Source organism: Rhinolophus hipposideros (genome assembly GCF_964194185.1).
Source record: "Rhinolophus hipposideros genome assembly, chromosome: X".
In the NCBI taxonomy this organism is placed as follows: Eukaryota; Metazoa; Chordata; class Mammalia; order Chiroptera; family Rhinolophidae; genus Rhinolophus; species Rhinolophus hipposideros.
Genome location: NC_138046.1, coordinates 46592211 through 46605174, shown reverse-complemented (window position 1 = coordinate 46605174; position 12964 = coordinate 46592211). Strand labels below are relative to the sequence as shown.

Here is a 12964-nt window from a genome sequence, read left to right as displayed (position 1 = left end):
AGTCAGGGAAATCTAAGAAGCATGGACATAGTGGCACATATTTTTAACCTTCACAAATTTCCTTTGGCTTAGTTTATTTAGGTTCCTGAATAACTTTATTTCTAGTCTCTGTCTTTTAACTCCCACATAGTATATTGCCTCTCTTAGGAATTCTGTTTACAAAGTTCTTTATTTATTCACTTGGATCATCTCTTATGTGTCAACTGGCTGCCATGTGCAAAAGACTAAAATTCTATTCAAGAGAATGAAGAGTCTTTCTTAGAGAAAGCCTCTAACAAGAAGCAAATTGGTATAATTATCAGAACACTGAATTTGGAGACCTTGGTTTTAGTTCTGGCCCTGGCTTGGACTTGCTACCTGTCCTTGTACAATGTCACTTGACCTCATTGGGTTTCAAGTTTCTCATCTAAAAATTAAATATCACTTGGTTTGCAAGAGATGTACTCTAGTAGCTATCACTTACTAAAAGCTAACTATGTGCCAGCCACTGTTGCAAAGCACTCAGTGTACACAATCTCAATCAGCATTCAAATGTCCATGTTGATGGTCATTATGCTACTATTTTCCCCATTGTCCTGATAAGAAAACTAAAACTGGAGAGGTTATGTGACGTTCTCAAGGTAAGTAAGAAACTCATGGAGGTGGAGTATGAAGCTAACTGGACTCCAGAACCTCCACACCCAACCCCACTGCCCCCACAACATAAAAAATAATTAAGAGTGTACTTTGAAAAGCATTAAGCTTTCTAATTTTAAGATAGTCTTCCTTTCTTCCACTTCCACCTACTTAAACTTTTAAGATATGAATAAGTCCACTTTTTCCTTGTTTTTTTTTTTTCTATTATCAAATAATCACCTCAAATGTCAAAGTGAGAATCTGGATGAGGAAAACCCAAGCCTGTCTAGTGGCTTTCACAATAGATGGAGAGGCTCTGGGTAGGCTACATAAGGCCATATTTCATATGTCTGAAAATTTTCTAAGTATCTCCTTCCTTCCCTTCCATCTTTTGATGACTCACCCTTCCTGAGAAGTCCAGAGGCCCATTTTCAACCAAGTATAAATGTTGGAAACTTTTCTACTGAGGAGATAAATGAGTGAGAATCTAGTGCCTTGGAAGACCCAGCTAACTCACCTTATAAAGCAGTAGTGAACTCTGTGAAGTATAAGAAAAATTTCTCTCTCCAGAACATTTAACATTTGTCAGACTTGGCACAGGCTGGTCCATTCAAAGTACATAATTTAATGTCCCTGACAACTCAATTCTTCCACCTCACTTTGACTAAGAGTTCATTACCTAAGTTAGAGCTGCCAAACAGGCAAACTCTTCAGCCCATTTGTTCCATATTTGCATTAATATTATGCACGGAATGTTATGATCTTTTGAACTTCAAAAGAGCTTCCTGGCTTCTTTGACTACAAGTTTAACAACAGAGCATAATGGAGTTACGAAATAGGTTTTCCCTGTAAACCTTGCTGATTCTGGACAGTAACAGACTTTTATATAAGCTACAAATAACTCATTCATCCACTACGATGTACATCAGCATTTCCTTGGTCCCTGAGCCTGTCTTTCTTCCTGTGAGAACAGCTGTAACAATGGCTCATTAACTACTAGCAAGTAGCAGCACCCACCTCAACTTTTCCTTATGAAAACAGCTTTCTGCAAATATAGCATTATTTCCAGACATCATCAGATTTTACACAAATTGAGTGAGCATCATTGAGTATAATGGTGTCCCCCTTAATTCTACCCTGGTACCCAAATAAGAGAACAAATAGCCTACATAGCTTGCTCTTGAAGCTTATATTCTGACCAGTCTGTGAAAGATCAAAAACCTTGACTTCCTTCACTATTGTCTCTGAGTTGAGTACTCCTCCTGTGTAGTCTGTGGGTGGATGTCATCTTTCCTATGTTGAGCTATCCCCTCCACACAGCCAAATCTGAATTTTCATTGACCTGGTGATTACTACTCACTCCACTGTAGTGATTACCTGGGACTCCACCTGAGCCAACTTGTGCAATGCCATAAGCTTTTTCATGGCTGGCAGGCAGCTGGCATTGGCCCATGCTGCAGTCTTTCTTGGGCAACTGTAGGAGGTCCCAGGGCCCCAGGCGGGCAAAGGCTGGCCTCAATGCAGTCTAAGACTTCCGCAGAGCCAGACTCAGAACTAGGGCCAAATCTGAATCTGCATTAACCTGTTGAACATCACTTCCCCCACACTGACGACTCCCTGTGACCCCACCACAACCAACTCAGTCACTGCTGGAGGATGTTTCGGTGGCATGTGGGCAGCCAGTGTTGGGTGTTGGCACCTGTTACAGTCTTCATTGAATAACTTTTGGGGGTCTTTGGCCCCAGGCACATGGTGGCTGGCCTAAGTGTGCTCTGAACCATTTGGGTTCAGTTCTGAGGCCCCAGCCTCAGAACTGGCATCAAATCTGAATCTGCATTAACCCATTGGACACCACTCACCCCACACTGGTGACTCCCTGAGACTTTGCCTCACCCAACTCCCTTACCACACAAGGCTCTTTCAGCAGCTGAGCCTGATGGACAGCCAGCAGGTGGCGAAAGGCCTTAGGATACCTTGGGCCTTTTGCTGAGCTGCGCTAGGTCCAGTATTAGTGACAGCCAGCTTCAGTTCACAACATGGCCTCTCCCACACACCTCCAGGTACAGCATACACAACGACCAACTGCAGATATCTTTGTAGCTCCTATCAGGTATCCCCAGGTAGTCTGTGACCACTTACAGGTGGTGGCTGACTTTGGCATGCACAGTAGTCCCTCAGAAGAGGCCCCAGAACCAACACACCTAGTGGCCAGCTTTAAGCCACAGAAGAATACTACTTGATTAGCCCCTGAAATAGCACACACAAAGAGTTGTCTCAGCAGGTACCAGAGGCCACTGGGGTGAATACTGCTCCATGGGGTCAGCCCCTGCACAGCAGCTCATATTATGTGGTCATGGAAAATCTCCACAGCCAGTGAGCCTGAGGGTCAAACCCATCCACTGATATGCCAACAGCAATGAAGGTACAACTACAACAGGAGGACACATAAAACCCACACATGGGACATTCTTGGAGCAATCAGCTCAGGTGACCAGGGAGACTGTGCCACTGGGCCCCACAGGATACCTACTACATAGAGCCAGCCTACCAAAACTGGGAGACATAGCAGATCTACATAATACATAGAAAAAACACAAAAAGGCAGAAAAAAATGAGAAAACAAAGAAACATGTCCCAAATGAAAGAACAGTTGAAAACTCCAGAAAAAGAACGAAACGAAATGGAGGCAAGCCATCTACCAGGTACAGAGTTCAACACACTGGCTATGAGAATACTTAAGGAACTTAGAACTTCAACAAAGAGATAGTAAACATTAAAAAAGGACACAGAAACCATTAAAAGAACTAGACATAGATGGAGAAAACAATAACTGAAATGAAAAATACAACAGAAGGAATCAACAGCAGATTAGATGAACAGAGGGCAGAATCAGCAATTTGGAAAACAAGGTAGCAGAAAACACCCAATCAGAACAGCAAAAAGAAAAACAAAGAATTTAAATAACAACAACATAAGGACAGTTTAAGCAACCTCTATGACAACATAAAGCATAACAACAGTCAGATTATAGGGGTACCAGAAGAAGAAGAGAGAGAACAAGGACTTGAGAACCTATTTGAAGAAATAATGACAGAAAACTTCTCTAACCTGGTGAAGTAAATAGACATACAAACCAAGGAAGTGCAGAGAGTTCCAAACAAAATAAACCCAAAGAGGCCCACACCAAGACACATCATAGTTAAAATGGCAAAGGTTAAAGAGAAAGAGAGAATCTTAAAAACAGCAAGAGAAAGACAGTTAGTTGTCTATAAGGGAGCTCCCATAAGACTATCAGCTGATTTCTCAACAGACACCTTGTAGGGCACAAGGGATTGGCACAAAATATTCAAAGAGGTGAAAAGCAATGACATATAACCAATATTACTCTACCCAGGAAGGCTATCATTTAGAATTGAAGGACAGAAAAAGAGCTTCCCACAGAAGAAAAAGCTAAAGGAGTTCATCACCGCCAAACTAATATTACAAGAAATATTAGAGTGACTTCATTAAGAAGAAGGGGTGGGGAAGAACACAAATATAATAATAAAATGGCAATAACTATACACCTATCAATAATCACTTTAAATATAAATGGATTAAATGTTCCAATCAAAAGGCATTAAGTAGCTAAATGGTTAAGTAAATAAGACCCACATATATGCTGCCCATAAATGACCCACTTCAGATTGAAAGACACACATAGACTGAAAGTAAAGGGATGAAAAACGATTATTTCATGCAACTGGAAATGAAACAAAGCTGAGGTCGCATTACTTATTAATACTTATCAGACAAAATAGACTTTAAAATAGTCTATAACAAGAGACAAATAAGGACATTTCATTATGACAAAGGAATCAATCCAACAACAGGATATAACCTTAGGAAACACCTATGCACCCACATAGGAGCACCTAAATATATAAAGCATATATTGACTGACAGAAAAAGAGAGATTGACAGTAATACAGTCATAGTAGGGGCTTCAAATGACACAATAGACCAGATGAATTTAATTAATATTTTTAGAGCATTCCAAAGCAGCAAATATACATTATTTTAAGTGCATATGGAACATTTTCCAAGATAGACCACACGTTAGACCACAAAACAAGTATCAGTACATATAAGAAGCTTGAAATCATATCAAGTATATTTTGTCACTATAATTGGTATGAAACTAGTCATCAATTACAAGACAAAACTGAAAATTACACAAACACATGGAAGCTAAATAACATGCCACTGAACAATGAATGTGTCAACAAGAAGATCAGAGAAGAAATCAAAAGATGCCTGGGGCAAATGAAAATGAATACACAACCTCAAATCCATAGGGCACAGTCAAAGTAGTCCTAAGAGGGAAGTTCATAGCAATACAGGCTTACCTCAAGAAACAAGAAAAATTTCAAATAAACAATCTAATCCTGCACCTAACGGAACTAGAAAACGAACAGCAAAAATAAATAAATTAATTAATTAATTAATTAATTAATTAAATAAAAATAAAAAATCACAAAGTAAGTAGAAGAAAGGAACTAATTAAAATCAGCGCAAAAAATAAACAAAATGGAGTCTAAAGAAAAAATATCAAACATCAATGAAATGAATACCTGGTTATTTGAAAAGATAACCAAAATTGATAAAGCTTTAACCAGACTCATCAAGAAAAAAAAGACAAGACCCAAATAAATAAGATCAAAAATGAAAGGGGAGAAATGACAATGGACACCACAGAAATACAAAAGATTATAAGAAAATGCTCTGAACAATAATATGCCAACGAATTAGACAATCTGGAAGAAATGGATACATTCTTATAAACATACAACCTTCCAGGACTGAATCGAGAAGAAACAGAAAATTTGTACAGACTGATTACTACTGACAAAATCGAATCTGTAATCAAAAAACTTCCAACAAACAAAAATCCTGGACCAGATGGCTTCAGAGGTGAATTTTGCCAAACATTCAAATAATTAACACCTATCTTTCTCAAAGTATTCCAAAGAATTCAAGAGCATGGAAAGCTCCCAAACTCATTTTATGAGGCCACCATTACCCTGATTCCAAAAGCAGACCAACACATTACAAGTATATATATGTGTGTGTGTGTGTGTGTGTGTGTGTGTATGTGTGTATTACAAGTATATATATATATATATATATATATATATATATATATATATATATATATATATATATATATATATCATGTCCCTGATGAGCAAAGATGCAAAAATCATCAATAAAATATTAGGAAACCAAATTCAGCAATACGTTAAAAAGATCATACACCATGATCAAGAGGTATTTATTCCTGGGAAGCAAGATTGGTTCAATATCTACAAATCAATTAATGTAATACACCACATAAACAAAGTAAGATAAAAATCATATGATCATATCAATAGATGCAAAAAAAAAACAGTTGACAAAATCCAGCATCAATTTATGATAAAAACTTACAGCAAAGTGGGAATAGAGGGAACATAATAAAGATCATATATAAAAACCCACAGCTAACGTCATACTCAGTGGTGGAAAGTTAAAAGTGTTTTTGCTAAGATCAGGAATAAGACAAGGATGCCCACTTTTACCACTTTTATTCAGCATAGTATTGGAAGCTTTTGCCACAGCAATCAGACATGAAAAAAAATAAAAGCATTCAAATTGGAAAGGAAGATGTAAAATTATCATTGGTTGCAGATGACATAGAGAACAACAAAGATTCCACCAAAAAACTATTACTGGGAACTGATTACAACTGATAAGTGAATTCAATAAAGTAGCAGGATACAAAATTAATATTCAGAAATTCATTGCATTTCTATACACCAATAGTGAATTATCAGAAAGAGAAATTAACAAAACAATCACATTTACAATTACATCAAAAATTAAATAAAACACTTAGGAATAAATTCAACCAAAGAGGCAAAAGAGTTGTACTTGGTAAATTATAAGACACTGAAGAAAGAAACTGAAGAAAATACAAATAAATGGAAGCATGTAGCATGCTCACGGATAGGAAACATCATTAAAATGTCCATACTACCCAAAGCAACCTATGGATTCAATGCAATCCCTATCAAAATACCAATGCCATTATTCACAGAACTAGAACAAGTAATCCTAAAATTTATATGGAACCATAAAAGATCCTGAATAGCAACAGCTTTCTTGAGAAAGAAGGACAAAGTTGCAGGTATCACAATACCTGATATCAAACTATACTACAAGGCTACAGTAATCAAAACAGCATGGTACTGGCATAAAAACAGACACATAGACCAATGGAACAGAAATAAACCCACATTTATATGGTCAAGTAATCTATGACAAAGGAGACAAAAATATACAATGGGGTAAAGACAGTCTAATCGATACACAATTTTGAGAAAACTGGACAGATATGTGCAAAAGTAAAAATGAAACTAGACCACCTTCCTACACCTTATATAAGAATTAACTAAAAATGGATTAAAGACTTAAATGTAAGACCCGAAACCATAAAACTCCTAGAAGAAAACATAGCCAATAAACTCTTTGACGTGCTCTTAGTAATATTTTTCTGGTATGTCATCTCAGGCAAGGGAAACAAAGAAACAAAGGACTATGTCAAACTAAAAAGTTTTTGCACAGCAAAGGAAACCATCAACACAATGAAAAGACAACCTACTGTATGGGAGAAGATATTCACCAATGATATATCCAATAAGGGGTTAATATCCAAAATTTATAAAAACTCACTCAAAAACAAACAATCCAATTAAAAAATGGGCAGAGGATCTGAATAGACATATCTCCAAAGAGTACATACAGATGGCCAACAGACATATGAAAAGATGCTCAATGTCATTAATCAACAAAAAATGCAAATTAAAACCACAAGGAGATATCACCTCACACCTGTTAGAATTCCCATCATCAATAAATCAACAAACAACAGTGTTGGTAAGGATGGGGATAAAAGGGAATCTTCGTGCACTGTTGGCGGGGTTGCAAATTGGGGCAGCCACTATGCAAATCCATTGAGAGGTTCCTCAAAAATTAAAAATGGAACTACCTTATGATCCAGCAATTCCACTTTTAAGTATTTATCCAAAGAAATCCAAAACACTGATTTGAAAAGATATATGCACCCCTGTGTTCACTGCCGCACTATTTACAATAGTCAAGCTATATCAGCAACCCGAGTGCCCAGCAGGACAACTAGATAAAAAAGAAGTGGTAGATATACACAATGGAATATTACTTGGCCATTAAAAAGAATGACATCTTACCATGTGCGACAACATAGATGGAACTAGAAGTTATTATACTATGTGAAATAAGTCAGACAGAGAAAGATAAATACCATATGACCTCATTTACATGTAGAATCTAAAGAAAAAACAAAAGAACAACAACAACAAAAAAAACAGAAACAGATTCATAGATGCAGGGAACAAGCTGATGGTTACCAGATCGGAGGGGGTTTGGGTGAAAAAGGTGAAAGGATTAAGAAGTACAAATTGGTAGCTACAAAATAGTCATGGGGATGTACAGTAAAGTATAGGAAATATAGTCAATAGTATGGTAATAACTATGTATAGTGCTGGGTGGGTACTAGACTATTCATGGGGATCACTTTGCAAATTATATAAATATCTAACCACTATGCTATACACCTGAAACTATTATAAAATAATGTTGAATGTAAAGTGTAATAGAAAAATTTTAAAAGGGGGGGAAGTAAAGGGGAATTAAGAGTTTCAAATCTTCAGGTATAAAACAAGTAAGTCATGGGAATGTAATTTACAGCATTGGTAATATAGTCAATCATATTGTGATAGCATTGTGTGATGTCAGATAGCTGTTGGACTTATCATGGTGATCACTTATTTAGGTATATAAATGTGGAATAACTATGGTGTGTACCTGAAACTAACATAATATTGTACATTAGCTATATTTTAATAAAAATCTGTAAAGTAGAATAATGGAGCCAAAAAGAAATGGAATGTCATCACTAAGGTGCTGAAAGTGGTCAACCAGGAATTCTAAATGTGGTAAAAATATCTTTCAAAAATAAAACAAAAATTACCTTTCCCCCAAAATGAATAAAACAAAACAAACAAACAAACAAACAAACAAACAAACAAAAAAAACCCTGGGCTTCCTTGGATATAATGGTATCAGGCAGCAAAGAGAGATGTGAAGGATTATTACCCTAACACTTATGTTTCCTGAAAATTTTCTAGTTTTGTTCTGTTTTTTTTGTTTGTTTGTTTTTTAGATAAAAAAACAAACAAACAAAAAAAAAACTATTTTTACTTCTTCCACTCCTATACCTACCCTTTTCTAGAACTAGACAGTAAATATATCGGAAATGAGATATTTTACTTTAAAGGACTTTTCCCCTGTTGTAAAAGTAATACTTGTCAATTGTGACAACTTTGGAAGAAATAGAAGCACAAAGATGAACAAAAATAACATTCATGAACCTACCACCCGGAAATAAAAGAAAATTAGTTCCCTATTACACACCACTCATGACTATAAATTTCAGATGGAATAGAGAACTACGGGTATAACCCCAAACTTTGGAAGCAGGAGAAGAAGATACAAGAATATGGAGTGGAAAACACCTTTTTAGGAATAAGAAGAAATCCAGAAGCCATAAAGGAAATAAACGACAGTTCAGACTACACAAAAATTTAAAAGTTCTGTATAGGAAAATAAAACTTAAACAAAGTTTAAAGCAAATGGCAGACTGGGAAAATAATATTTGAAATGCAAAAGGTTAACAAAATTTGAAATAACAAAATGCTAATAAGTAAGCTTTTACAAATCAATGAGGCAAGCAACCCAATTGAAAAAAAAAAGACAATTCGCTGAAGAAATATAACTGGATTTTAAAATAATGTAAAAGATACTCTAGTAATAGGAAAATATCACAGCAAATGTGATTTCCCCTTATTTAACTGGCCCTAAAATACAAAGATTAAAAATACTTTTGGTCAAGGAATTAGAAATGGATGTTCATACATAGATGGTGGGAGTACAAATTGATGCAGTGTTTTTTGGAGGACAATTTGACTTTTTACAAGATTAAAACTGAAGACACACTTTGACCTAACAATTTCTCACAAATACTTGCCTACTTGTCTAAAGTTGTGCATCAATGCCTTCCTTTTAACAGCACGAAGTGGAAACAAACTACAAATGTGACTGGTTAAATAAACCATGTCACACGTATACAATTGGAGACTATGTAGGCATTAGAAAGAATATGGTACTGTTGTACTGCAATGTTCTGACACTGAAGGATGTCCTAGACACATTGCTGAATAAAAGCAAGTTAAAGAAAACTACATATATATTTCATTTTTATTTAAAAAATAATAAACCCCTATAGACATGTATGTTTGTTTTTATAACAGAAAAAAAAGAGTTTGTAGGACCACATAGCAACCTGTTAGTAATGGTTACCCCTGGGGAGTGTGATTGGAGTTAAAGGATACACATTCTTTATAAAGCTTAGATACTTTCATATCATTTTGTACAATGGGTATTATTAATTTTATAATTTAAGGAAATTTAAAATAAGTTAATATAAGCATTTTCCAGTGCTATCAAATTTGCAATAAGCAGTATTTTTAATGATAGCATGATAGTACATTATATGGATCATTTATGTAACCATTTCCCAGTGCATTGATATTTCTACTCCTTCTAATTTCTCACTGTTAGAGCTGCAAAATAAATCTCTGTGCATGCATTTTGTGTATGTGTGTGTGAGTGTGTGTGTGTGTGTGTGTGTGTATCGAGGGAACATACATAAGGCATATGTTTTGAGATTTTCCCCTTTAGTGGAAATAACTTTGTATATGTCTTTGAGACAGTTAGCCTTGGTGTGGCCACAAAAAATTGATGCTGAGTTGCTCATTCAGGGAATTGCCACGACTCTAGCCTCATCATATATGTATAAGCCTGGAATACTAGATCAGAACTAGTGCCCTAGGCCATGTGTTACATAATCATTTTGACACCAATTGAATATCAAAAAGGCTTGGGACAAATTCATAGGCAGTAAGAAACATTAAAAAGTGATAGTTTTTGGTCTGTAAATAGTTTTTAAGTTGTGTTGTCTTTTTCTTTGGTTTGTCATCTAAGCTCTATGGTGCATGGACAATATTCCTCAATTCTTCATAAATATGGAAGGCTTCCCAGAAGACATGGTCTTCTAAAAGTTGCAAATTTCCCCCATGATGCTATCAGTAACAGGCCATAAGGGAAGTTTCTTTCTAAGAGAGGAAGTATTTTAAGCTCAGATGATTGTGAGCTGAGCTGAGGTGAGAATGGATGGACAACTTTTCTTAAATCAAGGAGGACTTCTAGAAGAGGAGGGACCTGATGGACTATATTCAAATGGAAGGGGAAGGAAGCTGTTTAAGGATTACAAGGGGAGAGGTTGATCCAAGTTTCCTTGCTGAGATCATACCCTGCTAAACTTCCTCTCATGGCCCAATCATACTAGATATCACCACAAATCATTCATGTTAAAAAGCCTAATCAAAAGCACTATTTCTCCCAGGAAGAAGGTTAAGTTTACTATGAAAATTGTAGTGGGACAGAAACACAAATAGCAATGGAACAGGTTTGGCACTGTTGCCCCTGTCAACAAACTTCATGCCTAATATATTTAACTTATGCTAATAAAGGAGATAAATGTTTAAATGACAGGCTTCAGATACTGCTTCAGCTCCTACCAAGAATATTTTCACAGTTCCTTCTCATGAATAAGTTCAGTGAAGCAGAGAATGCCCCTTTTGGACTAGTTCCACTTTGTGCTTCTTTTGATGCAGCCCAAAAGGGGAACTAGATCTATGGCATTTCCTTCGAATTTGGAGCAAATGTCCATCTCAAAGAGGTTGCAAGTAGCCCAAAGAAGGTGAGGCTGCTCATACTGTGCAAAGGCAGCAGAAAGTTCCTAACAAGAGCAGAGATGTCAATGGTTACTCATGAATCTCCCAAATGTGGCAGCAAGGAGAGTTAATTAGCCCCCTTGCTGTTACTATGCCTTCTCCAAAGTGTTAGCCCCATCACACGGATTGTTGACTTTCTAGAAATATTCCTTGGTTTTGCAGGGAATTATTCCTTCCAATAAATGGCATCCAATTTGCTCACGGTCCCTGGAATCTCAATTTCCTCAAAGGATTTTTCATCTGAATCCAGTTAATGTGAAGGTATTGTCCTTCTTCATTTTTAGGCATAAGGGAATAGGCAGAGCCTGATTTTCTTTTTCTATGCTGTTATTCTTTTTCATAAACTGAAAACCTTTGCTGAAGAGTCTGAAATTTGGGAAAAAATCCAGTTCATCTGTCATATATTTCTAGAGTTATGTAAAATGGAATGAGATTTGTACAGTTTAAAACAGGAAAAGGAAAATAGGCTAATGTGTCATGTGTTCCATGAGATGAAAACTATATTATAATCAGAAAAACAGCCCCAAATTTAGTTGGCCCAATTCAAAGATCTTATTCTTTTATCAAATCATGCATAAACCAGTAACATTCTCTTTCTCTTAGAATAATGGCATGGCCATATTTGGGCTAAATCACAATTCCCACAGATTATAACCACATTTTCAAAGAAATTACAAGAAAGCATCCTGTTTTTTAAACTTGAGACACTTACGGTTTACTTGCTCTGTTTTGCATCCTTCTAGGAAAACAAAGAACAGCAATGAGAAAAAGATGCATTTCATGCCTCCCATTTTCCATTTTTTTCTCATTTGGGCCACTGCAAAAGGCAACTCAAAACTTTCAGGGCCTGGTGTAGTCAAAGCTGTCAGGAAGAAAGTAGAAAAGAAGACTTAAAACAGATCCTCTGGAAGTGATGGAGATCACTGATGCTTAGGCTTCTAACTGGCTAGGTAGAAAAAAAAAATTCCGGAAAATTTACATAAGTACAAGCATTGTTTTCCCATTTAAGAAAGAGACCCTGCTTCTCCTGTCTTGCAAACATTGTTGGGGGAAATTCAAGTAGATAAACTTGCATTCCTATCCAAAGCTAAGGCTGAATCCTTACAGGCAAGTCATAGGGAAATAAAAACAAAATTTGAAATCCTCATTTCTAGGGGAATTAAAGTTTATTTCTCAAGAGATTTTCTTTGGGAGAAAAGGGAAACTGGAGGTTGCAATACAGCTACCTTCGCAAACTAGATAAAACTAACAGACATGAGACCCAAACAATTTATGAAATGTAAGTTAACTAATCTTAGCACCAAGACTACTGTTTTATTAATCCTTCAGTGATGAGGCACAAATCGATCAGTGTTTCTCCTGTGTCTTCCATGGGC

General features: G+C 36.2%; 1 protein-coding gene across 2 annotated transcripts in view; it reads right to left on the bottom strand.

The window, feature by feature from the left end:
* Window positions 1-12397, bottom strand: part of CHRDL1 (chordin like 1) — a gene marked incomplete at its 5' end in the record, with an annotated part of 187614 nt that extends 175217 nt beyond the window's left edge. For both annotated transcript variants that reach the window (XM_081043672.1, XM_081043671.1), the window contains one exon: window positions 12301-12397. In XM_081043672.1, coding sequence (XP_080899798.1) covers window positions 12301-12397 — 97 coding nt within the window. The remainder of the gene's footprint in view (window positions 1-12300) is intronic.
* Between the last annotated feature and the right edge of the window lie 567 nt (window positions 12398-12964).